The 25,347-nt window shown below is 43.1% G+C and overlaps 1 protein-coding gene across 5 annotated transcripts in view; it reads left to right on the top strand.

The window, feature by feature from the left end:
* trmu (tRNA 5-methylaminomethyl-2-thiouridylate methyltransferase) overlaps positions 1-19,260 on the top strand; it is a 48,502-nt gene extending 29,242 nt beyond the window's left edge. For all 5 annotated transcript variants that reach the window (XM_070896645.1, XM_070896643.1, XM_070896642.1 and 2 more), the window contains exons 5-11: positions 4,886-5,058; positions 5,201-5,254; positions 5,940-6,006; positions 7,632-7,732; positions 11,592-11,736; positions 13,383-13,465; positions 18,578-19,260. In XM_070896645.1, coding sequence (XP_070752746.1) covers positions 4,886-5,058; positions 5,201-5,254; positions 5,940-6,006; positions 7,632-7,732; positions 11,592-11,736; positions 13,383-13,465; positions 18,578-18,712 — 758 coding nt within the window. In that variant the 3' untranslated portion in view covers positions 18,713-19,260. The remainder of the gene's footprint in view (positions 1-4,885; positions 5,059-5,200; positions 5,255-5,939; positions 6,007-7,631; positions 7,733-11,591; positions 11,737-13,382; positions 13,466-18,577) is intronic.
* The last annotated feature ends 6,087 nt before the right edge of the window (positions 19,261-25,347 follow it).

Raw genomic sequence — 25,347 nt, 5'->3', positions numbered from 1 at the left:
ATTTGTAACCTGCGCCTGATTTTTTAATGTGTAGAACAGGTTTTTTCAGTTCTACAAAAATCTTCACTGGCTCCATTCTACTTTAGTTTGGAGTACGTTTTCACTGTGGAAACTTTGAAATCAGGCGTCAGTGGCCGGACACGCCCCCTTTTGAAGAAAAAATTCTGTTCCAAAGTAGAACTGTTCTACCTGACTAGAACTGCAGAAAAAAAAATGTGGAGAATTGCGATTTCTAAGATAATCCGTTCTCCACCAGTTGCTCCTAAAAATCAGGCGTAAGTCATGTGGAAACTTGGGCCCACAAGAACAGGAAATGGCCATTTAGCCCCTTGAGCCTGTTCTGCCTTTCACTGCGATCATGGCTAATCTGTGACCTAACTCCATATCCCTTAATACTTTTGGTGAACAAAAATCTATCAGTCTCAGGTTTAAAATCAACAATTGACCTAGCATCAATTGCCATTTGTGGAAGAGCGTTCCAAACTTCTACCACACTTTGTGTGTAGAAGTGTCTCTTAACTTCACTCCTGAGAGGCCTGGCTCTAATTTTTAGACTATGTCCCCCTAGTCCTAGAATCCCCAACCAGGGACAATAGTTTCTATGGGCCCAAGTTTCGGGCCGCGCCTAAAACGGCGCAGCCTGGACCTGGATGCTCGTTTTTCGCACCAGAAAGTACGCCTAAAAAAAACTTACCTATTCTCCGGCTCCCTGCAGGTCTTCTGCAGCTGGGCGCAGCGCAGCACAAGCTGTAGAGGGCGGAGCCAGGTCCCTGCGCTGAAAACAGTGCCGGGACCTTTGCACATGCGCTACAGTGGACGCGCATGTGCAGTAGCTCCAGGCGCCCAAAACTGTGGGAGGGGCCCGAAGCACGCAACCCCTAGCCCTGGCCGAATGGCCTCACTGGGGCTGCGTGAATAAGGCTCCTCCCACCCGACCGGACTGGACCCAACCTGACCCGACCCCAGCGACCCGACCTCCGCGCCCCCCCCCACCCCCGGACCTCCGCGACTCTCTCTCTCCCCCCACCCCGGACCTCCACGACTCTCTCTCCCGCCCCCCCGGACCTCCGTGACTCTCTTCTCTCCCCCCCCCCGGACCTCCGCGACTCTCTCCCGCACCCCACCCCGGACCTCAGCGATCGCCCCGAGACCCGACGCCACCTACCTATAAACCCAGCCCGAGGTCTTGGGCCCGGCCGTTCAGCCTCCTTCTCTCCCTCTCCCCCCATCCTTCACTCCCTCCCTCCCTCCTCTCTCCTTCCTTCCCTCCCTCCCTCCTCTCTCCTTCCCTCCCTCCCTCCTCCTCTCTCCTCCCTCCTTCCCTCCCTCCCTCCTCTCTCCTTCCCTCCCTCCCGCCTCTCTCCTTCCCTCCCTCCCGCCTCTCTCCTTCCCTCCCTTCCTCCCTCCTTCCCTCCCTCTCTCCTTCCCTCCCTCTCTCCTTCCCTCCCTCTCTCCTTCCCTCCCTCTCTCCTTCCCTCCCTCCTCTCTCCTTCCCTCCCTCCCTCCTCCCCTCCCTCCCTCCCTCCTCTCTCCTTCCCTCCTCCTTCCCTCTCTCCTTCCCTCCCTCCTTCCCTCCCCTCCTCCCTCCCTCCCTCCTCTCTCCTTCCCTCCTTCCCTTCCCTCCTCTCTCCTTCCCTCCTCCCTCCCTCCTCTCTTCCTCCCTCCCTCCTCTCTTCCTCCCTCCCTCCTCTCTTCCTCCCTCCCTCCTCTCTTCTTCCCTCCCTCCTCTCTCCTTCCCTCCTCTCTCCTTCCCTCCTCCCTCCTCTCTCCCTCCCTACATCCCCCCCTTCTCCCCCTCTCCCCTTCCCCCTCCCCCCCACCCTTCTCCCCTCCCCCTTCTCCCCCACCCCCTCCCCCCTTCTCCCCCTCCCCCTTCTCCCCCTCCCCCTTCTCCCCCTCCCCCTTCTCCCCCTCCCCCTCCCCTCACCCCTCTTCTCCCCCTCCCCCCCCACTTCTCCCCCTCTCACCCTCTTCTCCCCCTCCCCCCCACCCCACCCCCCTTCTCTCCCCCACAGCTCCCTTCTCTCCCCCCCCACCCCCCTTCTCTCCCCCCCAGCTCCCTTCTCCCCCCCCAGCTCCCTTCTCCCCTCCCACCCCCCTTCTTCCCCTCCCCTCCCCCTCCCCTCGCTGTCAGAAGCACAGTCACTGACAGACAGAGAGTGAGAGACACACACACAGACAGACAGAGAGATAGAGACACTGACAGAGACACACTGGGGGGGTGGTGAGGGGCGTCCCAGCACACTGTTGGAGGACTCCCGGTGCTGCAGTCGGTAAGTAGAAAATGTTTTATTTATTGATTTTTTAAAAAATTTTTATAAAATTTTTTTGATTGATTTATTGGTTGATTTATTGATGTATTTATCATTTATTATTGATGATGGCTCTTTATTTGTAAAACTGAAGTGTTTAATGTTTGTAAACTTCCCTTTAAACCCCCCTCCCCCCCCCCTTTCCCTATGCCTAATTTGTAACCTATGCCTGATTTTCTAAAGTGCAGACAAGGTTTTTTCGAACGTACAAAAATCTTCACTTACTCCATTCTAAGTTAGTTTGGAGTAAGTTTTCACTGCTGAAACTTTGAAAACAGGCGTAAGTGGCCGGACATGCCCCCTTTTGAAAATAAAATTCTGTTCAAAAGTGAAACTGTTCTAACTGACTAGAACTGGAGCAAACTAAATGCCGAGAATTCAAATTTCTAAGATACTCCATTCTAAACCAGTTGCTCCAAAAAAACAGGAGCAACTCAGGCCGAAACTTGGCCCCAATCTATCTACCCCATCAGTTCCCCTAAATCTCTTTTACTTCTCCACATTTAATCTACTCGGGGTGCTCCTGGGGATCAACACGTACAAATAATTAAACTACAACAGTCGGAGCCAGTTGCCAATGTTTTCCATTCAGCTTTCACCAATTTGCTCATTTAAAAACAAATCTATATACATTTACCACTAGAATTATTTCTTTATAATCCACTGTGGATCATTAGTCAATAAACTGATATTTTCAGTGTCACTGTTATCAATCCTTTAATATGGATGTCCATACACATTAATCATATGAACTGCAATGACCCTGACGTTATAACTGCTACTTCACTTTTCTTTTTTCTTTTTTAAACATACACACATGGCTTGGGTGGTAGGAATGCTACTCTACCAGCGATATCATTTGTATGTGGGTTGAATGAGTTTGTTTCCTGAAAGCCAATTGCTCCTTTACTTTTGTATTGTCTCCCTCTCCATTAAATGCTTTATTTCCTCCCCAATGCTGATGCAGGCATGTAATTGGAAGATTAGAACTGAACTGCAATTGCTGGTTAAGATGAGATGTAAGGCTGGACATAGCTAGATAATACTTCTATAAGGAACTAACTATGAAAAAAATGGATCAGCAAGTCCTAGGAAATAGATTTAGGATGCATTTAGATGTCAAGTTTAGCATTGATGTGGAGCAGGTTTTGCTAAATTTGTGAAGTTTAGATCCAGAGTTGAGGCCTGACCTGACTCTGGAGTGAAGTGGAATGATACTACACGTCATTCCATGTCAGCTTGAGCCCTGATTCTGGATACAGACTACATTTACTGTCGACATTGCTGCAAAATGAAACTGCTTTGCACTGACATTACAGTTGTAGCGCAAATGCACCAAATGGTAGGACAATAATAAGAAAGCAATGGAAATATAAAGAAAGCAAAACATGTCTTTGAAGAATTGAAAGAAAGAATATATTTATTGTCTCATCAAAGGATTTGGAGATGAAGGTGCAGTGGTTTGGCCATTGAATTGTGAGAGGATTGTCGACGGCAAACAAGTGGTGGGGATGGGGGTCTGAAGGAAATTGATGAATGTAGAGTGAAATCAACGACAAGAGAGTGGAAAAGGTCATATGAGTGGAAGGGGACATTAATATGAAGAAAGCACTTTGTGAAGTAGAACAGAATTGTCAGGAATCTCTGAAAAGAGTTAGAGGATGAGCCGTCAACTACAGTACAGGTAGAGCAATTTGAAGGGAAATTAGGCAGGCATGAACATAACTTTAGTCAAAGACCATATAATGATAACATATTTAAAAGTATATTGTGCCAGATCCAGTCCAAGGCTTTGGAGATGTCTGACGACAAATTATGTGTCCAAGAACAGAAGTATGTAACATAGTCAAGAAGATCACCAGCGGAACAGTTATGCTGAAAACTATTCTTAGCCAGAACGTTCAAGGTAATGGGTAATCTGAGCGTTAACAGCAGCTTCCATAGTTTTAGTAAGTAGGAATGGAAGACAGTTAGACATTTTAAAGGGTAAGAGAGATAATGTTTGTTGGGAGTAAGATGAAAATGAGCAAATTTTCAAGGAGAAGAAAAGTTGGACTGGGAGCAGAGGAGACTCCAGAGATAGGACTGGGCAAATTTGGGGACATAGAACTTGAAGACAATACGAGTTACAGCATCAACACTCAGCCTTATTGGTGTCGAGAGAGCAACGGTGCTGATAAATGTTGCAGGGATAAAGCTTCCTGTCAGTCCCTATGACTTAAAGGCCATGCTTTACTTGCTAATGTATTGTGATGACTGAACAGCTGTCTTTGTTACTATGTACACTGCAGTAGTTATGGTGTAGATTTTGAAATGTATTCCTTATTTGAGTTATAGTAAGAATTGAGAACCACTAAAGATAGAAGAACCATGTCTTAATGCATTGAGATATGATTTAAAGTCATTTCATTTATGCAGCTGTCGCATTTGGGAAATTAGTGAGAGTTGTTACTAAAATGAAGTGTTGAAATCGATGGGTCTTGAATTGTACAGCATTTTAACTTGAATCTTAGTGTACATAAACTATTGCCATTCTGCCTCTAACAGCCCATTTGTCTCCTTACCTGTTGCAGCTGTGAAACTCTTACAGGCAGCTGACCCGAGTAAAGACCAAACCTTCTTCCTGAGTCAGATATCCCAGCATGCCTTGCGCCACACTATCTTTCCCCTTGGTGAGTTGAGGAAAGATGTTGTAAAGGAAATGGCAGCAGAGGCAGGATTTCACCATATAGTAAAAAGAAAAGAAGTAAGACACTCCTTTATTGTAATTTTTCTCTTGAACCTTGAACATTGATTTATCCAAAAGTAATTGTCATCATCCATTCAGGTTTTCAATAATTGTTCAATATCTCCTTATGGTGATATATTCATTTTTTTGCTTCTTGCAGAGTATGGGAATCTGTTTTATAGGTGAAAGAAATTTTGAAAACTTTATTCTTGAGGTTAGTGTGTATGTTTTACTTATATCAGTCCTATTTTAAAACTGGAATTATCCATGTTGGGAACTAGAATTGTTTTCTACAGTCTGTGTTTGGACCAAGAATACCAAGATCATGAATTAGATGCATGGTTCGGTTCTCCCTGTACTACAGCCTAGAATTTACTGTTGCCAATATCAGTGGGTAAACATTTAATCCCTTCATATGACATTCTAATGGAGATGTTAATATACTTAAAGTAAGTTAGCAGACATAAAAATGTCGTATAAATCAGTTGTGTTTTCCCATTAATATCACCAACAGTAATTTCTAGGCTAATGTGTCTTTACTTAGACCATTGAAGACCATTTCCTACAGCAGCATTCTGACATTTCCATTGCTCATACCAGCCTAAGTGAAATTCCTAACATGGTGCTGGATTAAAGACAGTATTGTGCTGTGGACTTGTGCCTACTGATAACAAGGTTCAGAATACCTACTCATTTTACTTGGAACCTGTAAATCGGAGAAGAGACATTAACTCCATTAGTTTGGGCTAGATTCAAACCCAGTGCCCAGTCTCTTAATAAACATTTTAGAAAATGAAAGGCATCTGTTCTGTTGAGCTTTGACAAGATATTCGTATAGAAATTACTTGATCTTAATTTTATACATTCAAAGTGATTTCATTCTTAAAACTTTGTTTTAGTATCTAGAACCTCGCCCCGGAAACTTTGTTTCTATAGAAGATGGAAACATCATGGGAACACACAAAGGTAGTTACAATGTTTAAGATCATTAGTACTAAAATTACCATTTTCATGAAGTTGATAGGAAACATTGTTTCTGTTTCTGGAAAACACTGCAGATAATCTAGAATCATTACTAATATCATTAGTTGTCTTCCATTTCAGATCATCTTTTGTTACTCACTTTAGAGCAGCTGTATGACTCCAGTTTGGCCTAACCAAGGCTTGTCAAACAAAGGCATCACTGAAATGCTGATACTTTGCACCTTCTGGCAGCAGCTTCTGTTTTTCTCAGCAACCTAAAATTGGTCAGTTTCCTTTGGGTGTGTGCTCAACACTGCCCAATTTTCCTGTGTTTACTGCACTGAGGCAACCCAATAACCCAGGCGCAATCCGTCCCAGTGTGTATAATATATATATATATAAATGGTGATGTTACAAGGCTGTATGTTGGAGCATGAGCAGTGTGCCACATAGGGGCAATATATAGATTTGGGCCACCCATCTCAGAGGGACAATCTGATGGGAGTCAACCTCAGCTCACGAGAAACACCCTAACGGCAACAGTGGAAGTGTTCTGCGAGAAAGCGGACTTACCCTCTGAAAAAGCATGACTTTTAATTTGGAAAAAAAGTACAGGCTACTGTGGTGTTACGGTACAATGGTACAGGCAGCCATTTGTAGATCTTATTCTAAAATAGTGCCCTGGCAATAATGAGATAGAGGTGAGCTCAATTAAATTTAAGATATAAATCTCATACCGTTAGACAGGGCCTGTATATCAAATGAACTCAAATTGTTTAAAATCACTGAAGCTTTAATATGGCATTTAGCTCCTTTAATAGAGAAGTTGTCTTCTCAATAAATTCCCCACAAGACATGTTGTAGTGTTTTACACAGTTGTGAAAGTGACATCTATGTGAAATTGTGGGTGGATTGGAGTGTACATTTTGTAAACGTAATGCTTAATGTGGAAACCACTGGGGAAACAGTTTAATCAGCGTCAGCTACTTTCCTTGTAGTTTTTGTGTTAGGACGAACCATTTTTATTCCTAAATAATTGTTTATTTTGTTCTGTACTTTGTTTACCAGAATTTGTCTTGCAGTCATCCATCCAAGTAAAATTGTTGGCTTCTACACATGGCAGTTAGTTTGCTATCCTGCAAATTTATATTTTCTTTTGTGATCTTTTGTATCATGATAAGCCATTAAAATCAAAACCAGAAAAAAAAAGTATTTAAAGTCCCTCTAGAGTAGACCTTTTAATGGTTTCTGCTGGTGTCTGCTTTGCACATTGTTGAGGAAATTGAGGTGATATCTTACATTTTGAGTGTAATGATCAAATGATTTATAACAGTGATATGAACCTTGAGATGAGATTACAGCACAGAAACCACTTCCATGCACAAGTTAGCATTTTTATAATGGGCAGTGGAATTGATGGGACTGCATTATTTCACACTGAAGCATTAAATAATTGTAATATTATCTCAAAGTTTATGATCCATAGTAGACTAAAGGTAAATAACACACTCAGAATATATTGTGAACTAGTAATCTATGATACATTATAAAATGGTTGTCGAAAAACCCAAGATTTGGTGCTATGTGCATGTACATTCTTCAATTGTGCTCTCTTTGTTAACTTTTAGGATGGTTTCTGTTCACTTTGGGACAACGAGCCAGGATAGGTGGTCAACGAGATGCCTGGTTCGTAGTAGATAAAGATATAAATACAGGGACTGTGTTTGTGGTGAGTGTTGTGAAATCCATGGAAAAGTTAGAAACACAGTGATGGGCGAAATTGCCCTGCGTCCCGATTGAGGGCGGGAATCTTCTGGGGCGGGGACTTTCTGCGCCTGTCACTGAATTGGGCCACGCAATCTCGCTCCTTTGGGGGCTGTAACCGGACGCTGGGGGAAAGCGCCACGTGAACGATCCACGTAGCACTGACATGCATCAACACCCCTCCTCTTTGATTAAAAGGGAGGGTCGCTGCACACTCTCTAAGGCCTGTGATGGCCTCCACTAGGCCACCAGGTCAGCATGTGACCGAGCCTGCAGCTCGGCCCTCAAAACAGAGTGCTGGGCTGCACGATGGCGGCCCGGACCACGCTCTATCAAATTCCTGACTTGTGCCTCGTAAGTGGTGGGAGAGGCTTTGGGGAGTCAGGAGGTGAGGCACTTGCTGCAAAATAGCCAGCCTCTGATCTGCTCTTGTAATCACAGTGTTGCCATGTGGGGCAAGTCTCCAAACAAATCTCTACAACATTACTAGGGCATCCAATTTCTCCTCCTGCTTCTCCTGACCCTGACATTGATGGCCTTGCCGCCCACATTCCTCCTCGGGTTCTGTCCAGTGGGCTGGAGCGGGTGGGAGGAGAGAGGCACCGGGAACCACCCGCTGATGCCAGCGGACGGCCGTGTGGCGTAAGTGGACTCCTGCCCGCCGAGATCCCATATTGATGTGGTCGGGAGTTGGCGCCAGAACAGGGGTGGACTGCTGGCTGGAGGCTGGTCTGCCCCGATGGTAAGTATGAAGATCCTGAAAAAAAGGTGAGTAAACATTTTATAATTTTTTCTTTACAGTGACTTACCTGGATGGGGTCCCCTGAAGGTCTTCCGATCTTTTTGTTTTGATGCATTTCCTTTGCATGTCTTCGACCCTCTGTGGGCCCGACTCCATCCTCCGTGGCACTTGGGCGGCAAACGCTTTGCCGCTGAGATTGGGAGCTCCTGCCGGCTGCTGCCCAGATTGGTGGTGTAAGTCCCTCTTTTGCCGCCTGCCAATCTTTGAAGGACCTTTTCGATGAAAACCCCGCACAAAGTACCGTCAGGTAACTCGGTGGCCATCGGCGGTCCTTTGGTCAATGGGGGTCTTCACCAATTTTGGCCCCATTATCTCCCACACTCCACTTCCTTTGGGGGCAGTAACCGAGGCGCTACTGGGGTGGGGTGTCAAGTGCTATGCAGATGCTCCACGTAGCGAGCATGCGCTTCAACGCCCCTCCCCTTCGATTAAAGGGGAGGGCTGCTGCGCACTCTACACAGCCTCTGACGGCCTCCACTAGGCCAGCGGCAGCGATGATTGGGCCAGCAGTCGGCATCCAAGACAGAGTGCCGGGCTGCACGACGGCGGCCAGAACCACGCTAGGGCCACAATTGTCGAGCCGACCCGAGAGTTGGCTGCCAAAAAAAGATGGTGACCCGGGAAGCTTCTGCCCTCCCCTTTAAAGAGTGCCCCGAGAGCGGATGTCGGCCAGCTTCGCGACCTGTGAAGCTGGAGTTGACACCCGCTCACACCAGCCTTGGGAAGGTGTCGGTACGGGGCGGTGAGGGATCTCCGTGCATGGTGAAGACGGCATAGCCGGTTGCGCGGTAGCCCGGGGCACTAACCGCGGGGCGCGGCGCTGCCATGGCAACACCTCTATAAACTCCGCAATTTCCCAGGAGGCGGTAGCGCACCCCCTTCCCTGGGCAAAAGCTGTCTTGCACCCTGTAAGTGCCCCCTGGAGGCACTAACGGGGCTATAAAAAGCAACAATTTCGCCCGCCTATACTTTTACATATACTTTTAAAAAACATTCATATTCTAGCAAGAAGAAAAAAATAAACTAGATCTTTCACAAATGCTTAAAATGTAATATTTTGGAGCTAAATGTAGCCCGATTGGACATCATTCCTCTCTGTCGAGGGGATTTTCAGTATGGTGACCAATACTTCAGTGGCAGCATTTAATGTGGTCGGTAATTTAAAAATAATTAGAATGGGAGCAAAGTCCCAAAGGCTATGTGCTAACTGGAATAGTGACAAAGTGTGATGATTAGGAAAATCTTCTGTGGTTATAGTTGATAAATCTGTGAAACTGTCAGCACAATGCTAAGCTACAGTAAGTAAGCAAATAAAGTTGTATTAGCATAGGGATTAAGAACATACGAACATAAGAAATAGAAGCAGAAGTGGGCCATTCAGCCCTTCAAGCCTGCTCCACCATTCAATAAGATCTTGGTTGATCTGCTACCTTAACTCCATTATCCCCATATCCCTTGATTCCCTTACTATCCAAACATCTATCTATCTCTATCTTAAATATACTCAAAATACTGAGCCTCCACAGCCCCGAGGTAGAGAATTCCAAAGATTCACAACTCTATACGTGAAGAAATTTCTCTTCACCTCAGTCCTAAATGGTCAACCCCTTATTCTGAGATTTGTTTATTCCCACTGTCTGTTTTCTGTCCGTTACACAGTCCTCAATCTTTGCTAATACATTATCCCTGAATCCGTGAACCCTAATTTTGTGTACTAACTTCTCATGTGGCACCTTATCGAATGCTTCTTGAAAATCCAAATACACTGCATCCACTGGTTTCCCTTATCTACCCTGCTAGTTACAATCTCAAAAAACTCTATTACATTTGTCAAACATGATTTCCCTTTATAAAACCGTGTTGACTCTGCCCAATCATATTATCATTTTCTAAGTGCTCTGTTACCCCGGCCTTAATAATTGATCTAGCTTTTTTCCTACTATTGATGTCATGCTAACTGGTCTATAGTTTCCTGTTTTCTCTCCCCCTCCTTTCTAGAATAGTGGAGTTACATTTGCTACCTTCCAATCCATGGGGACCCTTCTAGAATCTCGGGAATTCTGGAAGATGAGACCCAACGCATCCACGATCTCTACAGCCACCTCTTTTAAAACTCTCGAATGTAGGCCATCAGGCCCAGGGGATTTTTCAGCTTTTAGTCACATTAATTTCTCCAGTGCTATTTCTTTACTAATAGTAATTTCTTTAAGTTCCTCATTCTCATAATTAAGTACAAATCAAAAAATGTTCTATTAATACTGTATAAGCCATTGGCCAGGTTCCATCTGGAGTGTTGTGTTCAGTTCTGGTCAACCCATTGGAATGAAATTTAAATTAAGAGATTTTTCTTTGAAGAACAAGAAGCTTCAATGGCAACTAATTCAGCCCTCTTGAGCATCCCTGATTATAATCGCTCAACCATTGGTGGCCGTACCTTCTGTTGCCTAGGCCCCAAGCTCTGGAACACCCTGCCTAAACCTCTCCACCTCTCTACCTCTTTCCTCCTTCAAAATGCTCTTTAAAACATACCTCTTTGACAAAGCTTTTGGTCACGTGTTAATTTCTACTTACGAGACTCAGTGTCAAATTTTTTATCTCATACGGTAATACTTCTGTGAAGCGCCTTGGGATGTTTCATTGTGTTAAAGGCGCTATATAAATACAAGTTGTTGTTGCATTAGGAGCTGTTAATGCAGCTCCCTCGTACTGTCAGGTTTAGTTAACTATTTTCACTAAAAATGTCAGCTTTTAATGCAATCTTTTAGGTGGGGTGGGTTGGGGTTGCTTATTCAATTATTCAATATTATATGCATTTAAACACATGACTTCCTTTTAACATGGATTTGATGGTGAGTTTTATTGGTTTGCCAGTATGTTGGTTGAAATATTTCATGACGCTCTTGCCTTTGAGGGACAGTCAGCCTTCCTCTGCTGCCCTTCCTTCCACCAGTTGGAGAGGTGTCCTCTGTCTTCCCATGTGCAGGAATATGCATAATGAAAAACCATATTTGTTGTCTGTCAGGCACCAGGCACCAGTCACTCAGCTTTGTACAGGAATTCACTCCAAACTGACCCAGTCCATTGGATTGCTCAGGGTGCACCACGAGAACTGCTCAGGGACAGGGTGATGCAGTGCAGCTTTCGCTTCCAGCACCAGATGCCACTTGGTAAGAAACAATCGGGCTTAGCTTGTATGTGCATCCAGACTGAGTAGACATTGCTTCAGTACGTGAAAACAAATGAATATTTTGAGGCACCTTTAAAGTAAATAATGAGGCTGAAATTCCGACGTCCCCGGGCCCATATGAAGTTTCTACGGACCCGGGAAGGCATCGGAAAAGCTGGTTTGCGGCGCGCAATGCGCACATGCTCAAAGCCGGCTTTTCCGATCTGTCAAGTTTCTGGCTTGACAGATCTCGTGCATATTGAGAGCGAGGACATTTGTATGTGCAAATTTGCGATACTTACACATACAAATGTCCTCAAAAATCTTGCGCCTGAAAAAACAGGCACATAGCCTACTTTTACAGGCGCAAGTTTTTTAAAACATACAAAAACATATAAAAATAGTTATGAAAACATATTTTATTGTTAAAAACCCTCCCCACAACGGTAAGTTTATTTTAAGGCATAATTAAAAAAAACATTAAAACAATATTTCCCGATTTTATTTTTAAAAAGACATTAATAACTTTAATTTAAATGAATCTTAAATATGTAGTGTATATTTTCTATTTTTTTATTAGTGTTTTGGGTGTTTGGGGGGGGTTTCTCATTCATAGTAATAGGAGTTTCGAATTTACGAAACTCCTATTACTATGAATGAGAATATACTATACCTGATTGGCTGCCCAGAGCCATATGACTCCAGCTCCAGGCTGGCGTACGTCCCAACGTGCACGCGCTGCGAGAGGAGGCCTGTGCATCGGAAAGTCGAGCAGGGAGGCAGCTTCAGGTAGGTGCGTATTTTTTCTCTCAAATCTAGTCGATTGTCTGCGAGAAGGAGAACGTGGAATTTCTGGGCCAGTGTTTGTGTGGATATAATCATACATTATTCAATATGATTAATGTACCCGTTTTTCCCCTACATGTTCTAAGATATGATGCCAGTGTCAGCAAAACACCTGAATGTATTGAACAGTTTCCTGCCTGGCTGTAAATCAGAACTGTTACCGTTGCCAAGGAGACACTAATGTGATTAACATTGAACAGAGAGTTGTTTTTTGTCTGAATGGCAAATAGAAATATTCTCACCTTTTGTACTTGCTGTAAAGATTAAATAGTTTCAGGCCAATGTAACCTGGTGTAAAGCTTGCTCTTGCTCTAATTGTCATCAATAATTGAATTGTTCTGTTTCCAGTAGTATCCTTTTAACTGTTGTAAATGAGCTGGTGAGTTTACTGTTGAATGTGTGCAGCTCTGTGCTGTGGACTAATGATCATTAAGATTAGGCTGATACTCGCTGTCAGAGGGAACACTTACTTCTATATTTTCAGACTGAATTTGACCCCAGGTTGAAAGGTAATGTTCATTCTAACCCAATGCTGCCCCTTTACCAATTTAAAGAGTATAAATGATGCAGAACTGCAATCTGAGACACTTGACCTAACTAACGCAGCATGGGCAGAGAGAAACAATCTTCACGTTAGTAAATGCATATTCTTTCATCTTATTTATAGTTTCACTTCATTATGCTATTCTTACCCATACTTTTCATATGATGAGTTTGCCTTGTGTGTGGAGTATCAGCAATGGTTATCAAGTTTTCACATTATGTATACTCTTCCTTCCAACTGTTTTTTTTCCATTTCAGTGCAGTGTCAGTTAACCCTAAATCCAGATGATACAGTTTGGGTGGCTCTTGCTAACCCAGTCAGAGCCCCAACACCAGGGCAAGTGAGTACTATCTTCTATGAATCTAATAGAGTTCAGATAAACCGAATAAGGAATGACTACGGATATAAATCTGCCACATTCGAGTATTTTACAAAAATAGTTCTTTGTTATTGAAGTGACAAGAACACATTTCTTTTTGAGAGAAACATTGGTGGATTTTTTTTTAAACCTCTCCTCTCGGGTCACGCATCTATTATTGAAGCTGAAACAACTGTGATATTAGTGTAATTATCCTTTTTATTTTGCTTGGTGCCCCAGAGTACCATTTGACATGCAGCCTCCATTCCTACATAGCAGCTATAACAGTTGCTGGAACTCCCCATACCCAATGAAGGAGACTAATATTTGCTTAGAGGTATAAGTACTGGACTAGCAACTTGGAGGCCGTAAGTTCAAATCCAACTATGGCAATTTGAAAAATTGAATTCAGTAAATTTGGTAACTTGCAAAATGGTACCTTGATAGGGTTGCCCACATCCCAACCACAAATATGAAAAATGAAAATCGGTTTTAGTAGTGTTGGAGTAGAGCAATAAATGTTCGCAAAGTTACTGGGAAAATTCTTCTGCTCCTCCTTGAATAGTGCCAAGGGATTGTTTACATCTACCTGGATAGGCAAACAGTGCCTCGGTTTAATGTCTTATCTGAAAGACAGCACTTCTGGAAAAGTAGTGCACCCTCAGTACTATACTGATTATGAAGCATGTTGATGCTGACCTCGAGCATGATTGTCACAGTCAGTAAGGCAAATAGCACTTGTTCAATATGGGAAGTGTGAGGTCATCCACTTTGGACCCGAGAAAGATAGATCGAAGTATCTTCTAAATAGTGCGAAGCTAGGAACTGTGGAGGAGCAGAGAATTTTAAAAGAAAAGACTTGTATTTATATAGCGACTTTCATGACCTCAGGTCATCCCAAAGCGCTTTACAGTCAATGAAGTATTTTAGAAGTCCATGTACAGAAATCACTAAATCTAATAGACAGGTACAAAAGATAATTAAAAAAGGCTAATGGAATATTAGTCTTTATCTCAAGGGGGCTGGAATACAAAAAAGTTATATTAGTTATATAAAGCTCTGGTTAGATGGCATCTGGACAACTGTGTACACTCTGGGCACTGCCCTCAGGAAGGATATATTGGCTTTGGAGGGGGTACAGCCCAGATTTACCAGAATGATACAGGGGTTAAATGGGTTAAATCATAAGGACAGATTGCATAGACTAGGCTTGTATTCCCTTGCATATAGAAGATTAAGGGGTGATCTAATTGAGGTGTTTAAGATGATTACATGATTTGATAAGGTAGATAGAGAGAAACTGTTTCCTCTGGTGGGGAAGCCAGAACAAGGTGGCATAAACTTAAAATTAGAACTAGGTTGTTCAGGGGTGATGTCAGGAAGCACTTCTTCACACAAGAGTACTGGAAATCTGGAATACTGTCCCTCAAAAAGCTGTTGAGGCTGGGGGTCAATGGAAAAATTCAAAACTAAGAGAATTTTGAGGGTAAGGGTATGGGGGGGGGGTGCGTGCAAATGGAGTTTAGATACAGATCAGCCATGATCCAACTGAATAGCAGAATATAGAATCATGGAATAGTATAGCACAGAAGGAGGGCATTTAGCCCATCGAGTCTGTGCCGGCTCCTCCGAAAAGCAATACAATCTGCCCCACTCCTCCGTTCTCTACTCATATCCCCGCAATTTTTTTCACCTTCAAGTATTTATCCAATTCCCCTTTGAAGGCTATTGTTGAATCTATCCGCCACCCTAACAGGTAGTTCATTCCAAATCCTGACCACTCGTTGCGTAAAAAGATTTTCCTCATGGCCACTCTGGTTCTTTTGCTACTCATCTTAAATCTGTGCCCTCTCATTATTGACCCTTTAGCCATTGGGAAAAAAAATTCTTTATTTACTCTATCCAAATCTTTCATGATTTTGAACACCTCCTCTCAGCCTTCTCTCCAAATATCTGTAATCCCTCATCCCTGGAACCATTCTAGTAAATCACTTCAGTACCCTCTCCAAAGCATGTCCTTCCTAAAGTGTGGTACCCAGAATTGGACACTATACTTCAGCTGGGACCGGACTAGTGTTTTATATAAGTTTAGCATAACTTCTTGGCTTTTGTATTCGATGCCTCTATTTTTAATGCCCAAGATCCCATATGATTTATTAACTGCTTTGTTAACCTGTCCTTCAAAGATTTGTGTGCAAGCAACCCCAGATTTCTCTGTTCTTGCACCCCCTTTAAAATTGTACCATTTAGTATGTATGGTGTGTCCTCATTCTTCCGACCAAAATGTATCATCTCCCACTTCTCTCCACTGAATTTCATCTGCCATGTGTCCACCTATTGCACCAGCCTGTCTATGTCCCATGATTCTTCAGAGTTCACTACACTGCCAAGTTTTGTGTCATCTGCAAATTTCAAAATTTTTCCTCCAAGTTATTAACGTATATCAAAACCAGCAGTGCTCCTAGTACTGAACCTTGGGGATCTTCTCTGTATATCTCCCACTAATCTGAAAAACAAGCATCCACCTCAACTCCTTCTTTCTATCCCATAGCCAATTTTGTATCCATGCTGTTACTGCCCCTTTTATCCCATGGGCTTTAATTTTGCTAACAAGCCTGTTATATGGTACTTTATCAAATGCCTTTTGAAAGTCTATATACACAACATCAACTGCACTGTTCTCAACCACCCATTACCTCATCAAAAATGTCAATCAAGTTAGTCGACGATTTTCCCTTAACAACTCTGTGCTGGCTCTCCTTTATCAATCCAGACTTGAGGGGCTGAATGGCCTACTCCAGTTCCTATGTTCCTGTTCAAGGTGCTGGTCACAAGAGACTTAATAATGGAAAAAGATTCCATTATCGAATGTTGCATCAACAGCTTCAGCAGGAATTACAAATCCACTGTAAGAAGCAAGAGAAAGAAAAATATATTTTACAATCATATAAATAACTGAGAAAAAGAAGGAAGATTTAGGATGGCAGAAGGGAAGAATGACTTAAAAAGTGCTTGCATCTTGAACAAATATAACAACACCAATATAGAGGTAAAGCAAAATATAATTTTAGAATGTTATACTAAGCGAGAAGAATTTTTGGAGAGAATAAGCAAGTTAACCCATTCATTTGAAACTGCTTAATACCTCCAATGAAATAACAGAATGTCAACAAGTGTATTCAGTGTTCCTATGCTAATATCTATCCGTGTAATTACAGGACCAAAGTTACTTTGCATCTTAAGCTAGTTTTATCAAGTGCTCGGTCAATAGTATTACCAATATTATATCTGTGATGTCTGTTTCTTTCAATAAGGTGTGCAATATTTTTACCTCATGTCCGTCATGTAAATTGCTATATTGCAGTGATGGGTGAACTGCTGTGACAGTTAATCTGCAGCAGTTCTGTGGTAAGCAACAAAAACTGGACTTCAGGTTCTGGACTACCTGTGTCTTGAAAGAACTGATTTTTGGTTTTTAAAAAAGTTTATTAATTCAAAAAGCAAAGCAATTATTGAATTGGAAGTTTAATCTACAGCTTAATGTGTTTAAATTGCTAAAGTCCATGTTGTAGATACAGGATCGAGGTGTATCTGAGGAAGGACATTCTTGCTATTGAGGGAATGCAGCGAAGGTTCACCAGATTGATGGCAGAACTGACATATGAAGAAAGACTGGATTGACTAGACTTATATTCACAGGAATTTAGAAGAATGAGAGGAGATCTCATAGAAACATATAAAATTCTGACAGGATTGGACAGGTTAAATGCAGGAAGAATGTTCCCGATGTTGGGGAAGTCCAGAACCAGGGGTCACAGTCTAAGGATAAGGGATAAGCCATTTAGGACCGAGATGAGGAGAAACTACTTCACTCAGAATTGTGAACCTGTGGAATTCTCTACCACAGAAAGTTGTTGAGGCCAGTTCATTAGATATATTCAAAGGGAGTTAGAAGTGGTCCTAACGGCTAAAGGGATCAATGGGTATGGAGAGAAAGCAGGAATGGGGTACTGAAGTTGCATGATCAGCCATGATCATATTGAATGGTGGTGCAGGCTCGAAGGGCCGAATGGCCTACTCCTGCACCTATTTTCTATGTATGAGGACACCTTCTCCGACTTCTGCAACATGTACCTTGAAAGTGCCGTGTCTAGTTTAATTGTGTAATTTTGCAGTGCAGGACTATCTCCGATTGTTCTGAAGAGCAGCGGGTGTTCTGCTGGTGTCCTGGCCAATATTTATCCCTCAAACAACATCACCAAAACAAATTACCTGGTCGTTATTTAATTGCTGGTTGTGGGACCTTGCTGCGCACAAAATTGGCTGCTGCATTACAACAGTGACTACACTTCAAAAGTACCTAATTGGCTGTAAAGTCCTTTGAGATGTCCTGAGATCATGAAAGGCGCTATATAGTACAAGTTTTTTCAATTTAGCTAAACCTTGGTTAATTTGCATGGCTAAATATTATGAATTTTAGTTAAAGCTTTCAAGGGAATTCTTTTATTGGTAAATGATTGAGTCAGAGGTGACTAAAAGTCAGTGAGCTCACCTATTGAAAACAATAGTGCTGTATATGTACAGGCCAAAATCATTCTGCCGAAGGCAAGATGCAATATCAGCCCCTCGCTAGTCAAAGGGTGAAACAGGATGTGGTAACAAATTAAATTTGATTCCATTTTGTAATCATTATGCTCTTCATTTAACCACTGTTGTCATTCAACCTGATGGATTACACTGTTGAGTAATTTTGAGGCATGGAGCTGCAGGTTGCTGGAGATTAGTACAGCTTCTCTGTCAGTGTGCAAATCTTCTGGCTCCAGAGCAATTTATATATACTTTGTAAAATGATTCTTTAGCTCTGACAGATGCCTGGCTCAAAGTGCCATGTTGGGACACATTCCAGAGTCTTATTTGAACTCTCATTGCTAAACAGCATCTTAGTTTATTTGAATCCCCTCTCACCATCAACAAAGAAACAAAATGCCCACTGGTTATGTCTTAGTGAAATTATATCATGTATATTAGAGGCTTGGTATTAAATGGTGGCGATTCTGGTCAAACAACATGTAATATTTTGTACGTTGGTTACAGTTTGCCGTGCTCTATAAGGATGGTGAATGTCTCGGCAGTGGCAAAATTATGGAGCTTGGCCCTTCTATGTACACACTTCAAGAAGCAAGAGAAGGCAAAATTGTCAAAACCCAGAAGACTGACATAACCTGTTAAAGAAGCCACCACATAATCTTCAATTCAACATGACAATAAGCTGTGAACCAACAGAACCTGATTAGGATAGCGGAGTGAGTGCATCTGTAAACACGCTGGAATCCAATTATACCACAATGTTGGCATGAACACTTCCCTCTACCTTTCTTTGAACCTTATTTTAGAATATACCATAATAAAGTGACATTGTTATAATGATATTTTAAATATTTAGAGAGGAAGTTAACACTGCCGTTTGAGATTGTGTTTCCCTTATACTATAGTGATTATTGATAGGGTACATTTTCACAGTCCCTGCTCCTGGCTCACAGTCGATGGAACTCTGATGGAAGTTCCAGGGGCCGAGATCAGTGCCAGCAATTCATTCAGTCAATTTCAGAGCAGAATTATCCAGATTCTACACAGAATTGTATTTCTAGTTACCAAACGATATATGGATAACTTTAAATTATCATAAGATGTCTGTTTTATAAACATTTTGTGTTAATCACATTTTGTAATTTGTTTTCAAAATGCTTGCAGTTACTGCAACTTATTTTCCACATAGAATAAAGATATTTGAATTCCAAAGGCTATGGACTTATCCCTATTATGAATTACATCAATAATCTTTTCAAAGTAATAGATTAATTTTAAAATATTTTCTCTGGTTGTATTAATGATGGCAGTGTTTGAGTTTCTCAATGATGAGTAGCCTTTCGAGTAGCATTTATAGCAAATGCTGGGACTCTGAAATAAAACAGAAAATCCTGGAAATGTACAACAGAGTATTTGAAACAGAAAGATAGGTTAGTATCTTGTGTAGAACTTCATCAGACCTGGTCAGGCATGCGAGCCCCTTTTAGGACTAGTCAAAAGGGTAGCAGAAAACAACAGGTAGTGGTGAAGGATAGTTTAATACTAAATACTTTCATTAATATCTCAAATACAGCAGCGAGAAAGTGCTGTACACTTCACCTACTTATCTTAGAAAGTGCTCTCAAGTCCCACTCAAAATATTAGCCAACCTTTTAAATGCTGATAGCTCTGCTGTGCATTTTGTTTTTTTTAATTTTAGAATTTAATGTCCTCATTTCCTTTTATCTTTTAAAAACAGAATAATTTAAGTGTTGTTCTCAGTCAAGCATGTGAAAAGACAGTGAATGATGTGAAAAGGTTTTTTTTTTTAAATTGGGCCTGATGCCGCTATGGCCAACTGACCCAAGGAGTGCTGACCCGTATAACAAGAATAATATTCTAGCTCTGAGCTTATAATTCAACAAGCACATAAACAGAAAAAGGCCTTCTCCATATAGTGTAGCTTACAAGCATAGCATACACTTTTATGTCGTTCCCAAGGTGCTTCACAAAGCAGTGGGTGGCCAAAGGGATGGTCAAAGAAGTAGTTTTGAGGAGGCTTTTGAAGATGGAGAGAAATGGAGCAAGCTGATGCGTTTGGTAAGCGATTTAAAGACTACAAGGCCATGCTGGCTGAAGTTGTCGCACTGGAGGGAGGGGCACACAGTAGTCTGAACTTGGAACGGTGAAGGAGACAAACTGGGACATGAAACTGGATGGGTTGGGGAGGCAGGATATAGGCAAAGTCATTAAGAGATGAGGATCTTGAAATCAATGCTTTGAAGGATGAGGAAGCCAGTGGGTGTTTGATGAACAGGATAGAGTGCAGGCAGAGCAGTTCTGGATGAGTTGGAGTTTGTGACGGATGAAGTTCGAGGGATCAACTTGGAGAGTTTTTGCAAGGTCAAGACCAGAGATGACAAACACTTAGATGAGGGTTTCCGCAGCAGTGGGGTGAGGTAAGGACAAAGGCAGTTTTGGATGGTTTGAAGCTGACTTCTTGTTCAAGCATCTCAGTCACTCATTAATGCAGTTTAAAGAAATAGATACGATTTGATGAAACACAAAAATTCCCAAAATGTCTTTACAAACCGTAACAGTTTTACAACTTATCATTGTAATTTCTTAAGACGGACCAGAAGAACAGAAGGTTTCATTCCATGTAAAGTGCTAGAATATTAAAGTAAGAGATGGGTTACAATGGCCTTTTCTTAGAGGAGGTGATGACAGATGAGAGAATAGCATGGCGTTATTACTCCTAATTATCATAATTTTCCTATAAATTTCACATTGAACAAGTTAGATAAAGAGCCTGCTATGTAGACCTTAATTTGACCTAATCTGTGAATTGATATACATTGACGACAGCTAGCAGCGACAGTAGTTGCCTGTGAGATATTTCTGTTGGTGCAGGTTACTGCACATGTGTGTTCAGGGTTATATAAGTTCATTAAACTTTGCTGGACATTATGAAACACAAAGTACAAGCTAGTTGTGTTATTGTGGCAATTGGAGAGTGATTCTTCGAAAGCCATTGTTGGCAAAACTGCTTTCGGGTGTTTTTATTTTGAGGCATTACATCTTATCCAGGTATAGTATGGATCATCGACCCGAAACATTAACTGTTTCTCTCCACAGATGCTGCCTGACACACTGCGATTTTCAGCATTTTCTGTTTTTATTTCAGATTCCAGCATCCACAGTTTTTGCTTTTGTAATAGTACGAATCTAAACTGCTGATTCAGGAGTAGAACATTTTTTCCAAAATATTTTGATTGACTCATTATTCCACTCCACTTTTTAATTTTCACCACGTGAAATGCACCTCATTTAATTTTTTTCCTCGTTTCCTGACCCACAACTAGATTGAGATACTGTCAGGCAGGAAGGCCTGAGCTTGTAGGCTACGACTGGTGCAGAGAGGGGGAGATAGTGGATGGGAAGGTCAGGGGGGAAGTAACATAGATGGAAAGTCGGGGAGAGATCGTGGAAGGAGTTTTAATCACGGGCGGGGGGAGGGGGAGAGGCCGATCGTGTGGTGGGGAGCAGGTTTACTTGAGGGACCAGGGGATGCGCTCCTGCTCCTCCTGCCCACAAACAGTGCCGGAAAGGCACTTGCTGGATTCAGCCTTTCTCACCTCCCTTCAGCTGCCAGGTTTCCCGAGCCCTGGAAAACCCTTGTTGGAGATGTTAAATTTAAAGGTAAGTAAAATTCAATACAAACAGACCTCATCAATATCTCGTAAGGACATTAATTGCTGCGATAAGTTCCCGCCCGCCTGCACTAATTAAGGTCACAACTGCCGGCAGTAGTTTACTCGCAGGCTTCCAAACACACCTTTACTAAACCCAAAGGTGGGGGCGTTGGAGCCATGTTGTGGTCACAAACTACAAATTACTTATTTTAACTACCCACCTGCCCCCAGCCCACTTGTTCGTGGGGTTTAAAAATCCCGCCGTTGTCTATGCCAGGAATTAAGGTTCTAAATGTATTCTTAGTTTACAGAATTTATTAGAGGAAATGATACTCTGACAACACACACTATAATGCAAATGCTGCGGGAGACCTGTTACAGTTATAGAGTCCAGTCACAAGGCGATTAATGACTGTCCCACCCCCAACTCGGGTCTTCCCTTACTTCCTTAAGATCTCACTTTTTAATCTCAGCTAAAAAGCCATTACATCACACCTCCACCAGGATGTTTTCTCTTGGTTTATCTCATTTATATTAGCTCAGCATTTCAGAGAGTGGGTCTCATAACAAAAGCTGTCCTTACTCGTACAGAAAAGGTGAACATGTAGGCCACTTGTGGGTGGGTTTTGTAAGCCGTGGGGGGTGGAGGGAGTGCTTGTCCTTTTTTTCTTACAGGAACTCCGCCAAGAAGTCAGCCTGATTGACAGGCTTTGGGGAGCACTCCCGACACGGAGCAAGGCCGCAGGTAAGGAACCTGCTGCTGCGTTAATGTGGTGGGGGGAGCCCCGACCCTGACCCTGAGGTAAGTGGGGGCCCAATCCCCAATCCCTCGAGGGGAGGGTCCAATCACAGGGTTGGGGGGGGGGGGGGGCAATGGACACAGGGGAAACACTCCTGCTCCTCCTGTCCCACAAACAGTGCTGTGAAGGCACTTACCTTTTCCCCAAAGCTGTTGGCGCTTCCCTTCAGATGCCGAGTTTCCCAAGGCCAGGGTTAAAGCTGGAAGGCAGTTTAAATGTGAGGCACGCAACCTCATTATAATATTTAAATGGCCATCACGCCTCCCAGGAGTGGGTTGGCTGCCCGCCCCCATTAAATCCATAGGTGGGCGGTTGGAGTCAGGTTTGAGATTTAAACATTTTTTACATCTCACCCGAGCCCAGCTTACCCATTTTAGGGGTTAAAATGACCCCCATAGTCATTAAACAGATGGATTTATCTATTAGAAGATCAGAACTACACAGTTATAGCCTTGCAAAAAGGGCTTTGGCAATTTAAGTTAACTTAGAATCATAGAATGTTTACAGCACAGAAGGAGGCCATTCGGCCAGTCGAGCCCATGCTGGCTCTCTGCAAGAGCACTTCAGCTAGTCCCATTCCCCCGCCCTTTCCTTGTAGCCCTGCACATTTTTTTCCTTCGGGTACTTATCCAATTCCCTTTTGAAAGCCTCAATTGACAGCCACAGGAGCGGGAACGGGAGGTCGAGGCTTATAAAAAGGCCAGCACAGTCGGAGGAGCCACAGGAGCCAGCTGGTGCAGGGACAAAATGTTTTTTTTTAAAAAAGGAAAAAAAAAATCAAAATTGATGTCACAACCAAGCAGGTAAGTGATTGACTGGTGGACTGGTATTTTTCTTTTTCTTTTCAGTAGGAAACCTGTGGCATTGTTGTAAGTAGGATCTGCCAGTAAATATATGTGATCTTTATTATCTAAGGAGAGCCAGTTAATTAAATTGGCTGTTTGCTGAGTAGCGGCTGTGTGTGTTGTGCTAAGGTTTAGAGTTTAGTTCTACTCGATAGTTGTGAATGTAACTAGAGGGATGGCAGGGCAGCTCAGTCCCGTGGATTGCACATCCTGTGGCATGTGGGAAGTCCCTGGTGCTTCGCGCAGCCGGGGCGACCATGTGTGTGGGAGGTGTCTCCAGCTGCACCAACTCGAGCTCCATGTTTTGGAGCTTGAGCAGCAGCTGGGGTCAAGGCTGTACTTCCGTGAGACTGAGAGCAACGTGGATAGCACGTTTCTAGAGACGGTCACCCCACAGCTTAAGAGTGTGCAGACAGAGAGGAAGTGGGTGACTGCCAGACAGAAGAGGAGGACTAGGCAGGTAGTGCAGGAGTCCCCTGTGTCCATCTCGCTCTCCAACTGGTACTCTGTTCTGAGTACTGGTAGGGGTGATGATGGCTCTGGGGAATGCAGCCAGAGCCAAGTCCACGGCACCACGGGGGGGGGGGGGGGGGGGAGGGGGGGAGGGAGGAAGAAGAATGGAAGTCCTATAGTGGTAGGGGATTCAATAGTCAGGGGAGCAGACAGGCGTTTCTGCGGCCGCTGACGTGACTGCAGGATGGTATGTTGCCGCCCTGGTGCCAAGGTCAATGATGTCACCAAGCGGCATTCTGGGGGGAAGAGGGTGAACAGCCAGAGGTCGTGGTCCACATCAGTACCAATGACATAGGTAGGAAGAGGGATGAGATCCTGCAGGCAGAGTTTAGGGAGCTAGGAGAGAGATTAAAAAGCAGGACCTCAAAGGTAATAATCTCCAGATTACTTCCAGTGCTACGAGCTAGTGAGTAGAGAAATAGGAGGCAGATGAATAGGTGGCTGGAGAGATGGTGCAGGCAGGAAGGCTTTAGTTTCCTGAGGCATTGGGACCGCTTCTGGGGGAGGTGGAACCTGTACAAGCCGGACGGGTTGCACCTCAACAGAGCCAGGACCAATATCCACGCCAGGGGTGGGGGGGTTGCTAGTGCTGTTGGGGAAGGTTTAAACTACCTTGGCAGGGCGATAGGAACCTGAAAATAGATTCAGTAGGGAGGGGCGTAAAGCTGAAATTAGCAAGCAAAAATAAAGAAAGTGAGTTTGAAGGAGAGAGGAAACAAGCAGGAAAAAAAGGTTAAAAAAAACAAACTTAAAGGCACTTTGTCTAAATGCATGTAGCATTTGTAACAAAATAGATGAGTTGACGGCATAAATTGAAGCAAACAGGTATGATCTGATAGCCATTACAGAGACGTGGTTACAGGGTGTTATGAATGGGAATTAAATATTCAGGGGTATTTGACAATCCGGAAGGACAGACAGAAAGGAAAAGGAGGTGGGGTAGCTCTAATGATAAAGGATGGAAATACTGCAATAGTAAGAAACGATATTAGCTCAAATGATAAGGGTTTTGAAACAGTTTGGGTGGAGATAAGGAACAATAAGGGGAAAAAGGTCACTGGTGGGTGTAGTCGATATGCCCCCTAACAGTAGCAACTCAGTTGGTCGGAGCATAAACCAGGAAATAGTGGGGGCTTGTAAAAAGGGAACAGCAATAATCATGGGTGATTATAACCTCCATATTGATTGGACAAATCAAATTGGTCAGGGTAGCCTTGAGGAGGAGTTCATAGAATGCATAAGGGACGGGTTCCTTGAGCAGTATGTAACGGAACCAACCAGGGGGCAGGCTATCTTTGATCTGGTCCTGTGTAATGAGACAGGATTAATAAACAATCTCCTAGTAAAGGATCCCCTCGGAATGAGTGATCATAGCATGATTGAATTTCAAATTCAGATGGAGGGTGAGAATGTTGAATCACTAACCAGCGTACTAAACTTAAATA

The sequence above is a fragment of the Pristiophorus japonicus genome, chromosome 13 (genome assembly GCF_044704955.1).
Source record: "Pristiophorus japonicus isolate sPriJap1 chromosome 13, sPriJap1.hap1, whole genome shotgun sequence".
NCBI classification, from domain to species: Eukaryota; Metazoa; Chordata; class Chondrichthyes; family Pristiophoridae; genus Pristiophorus; species Pristiophorus japonicus.
This window is presented reverse-complemented; position numbering and strand designations above follow the sequence as displayed.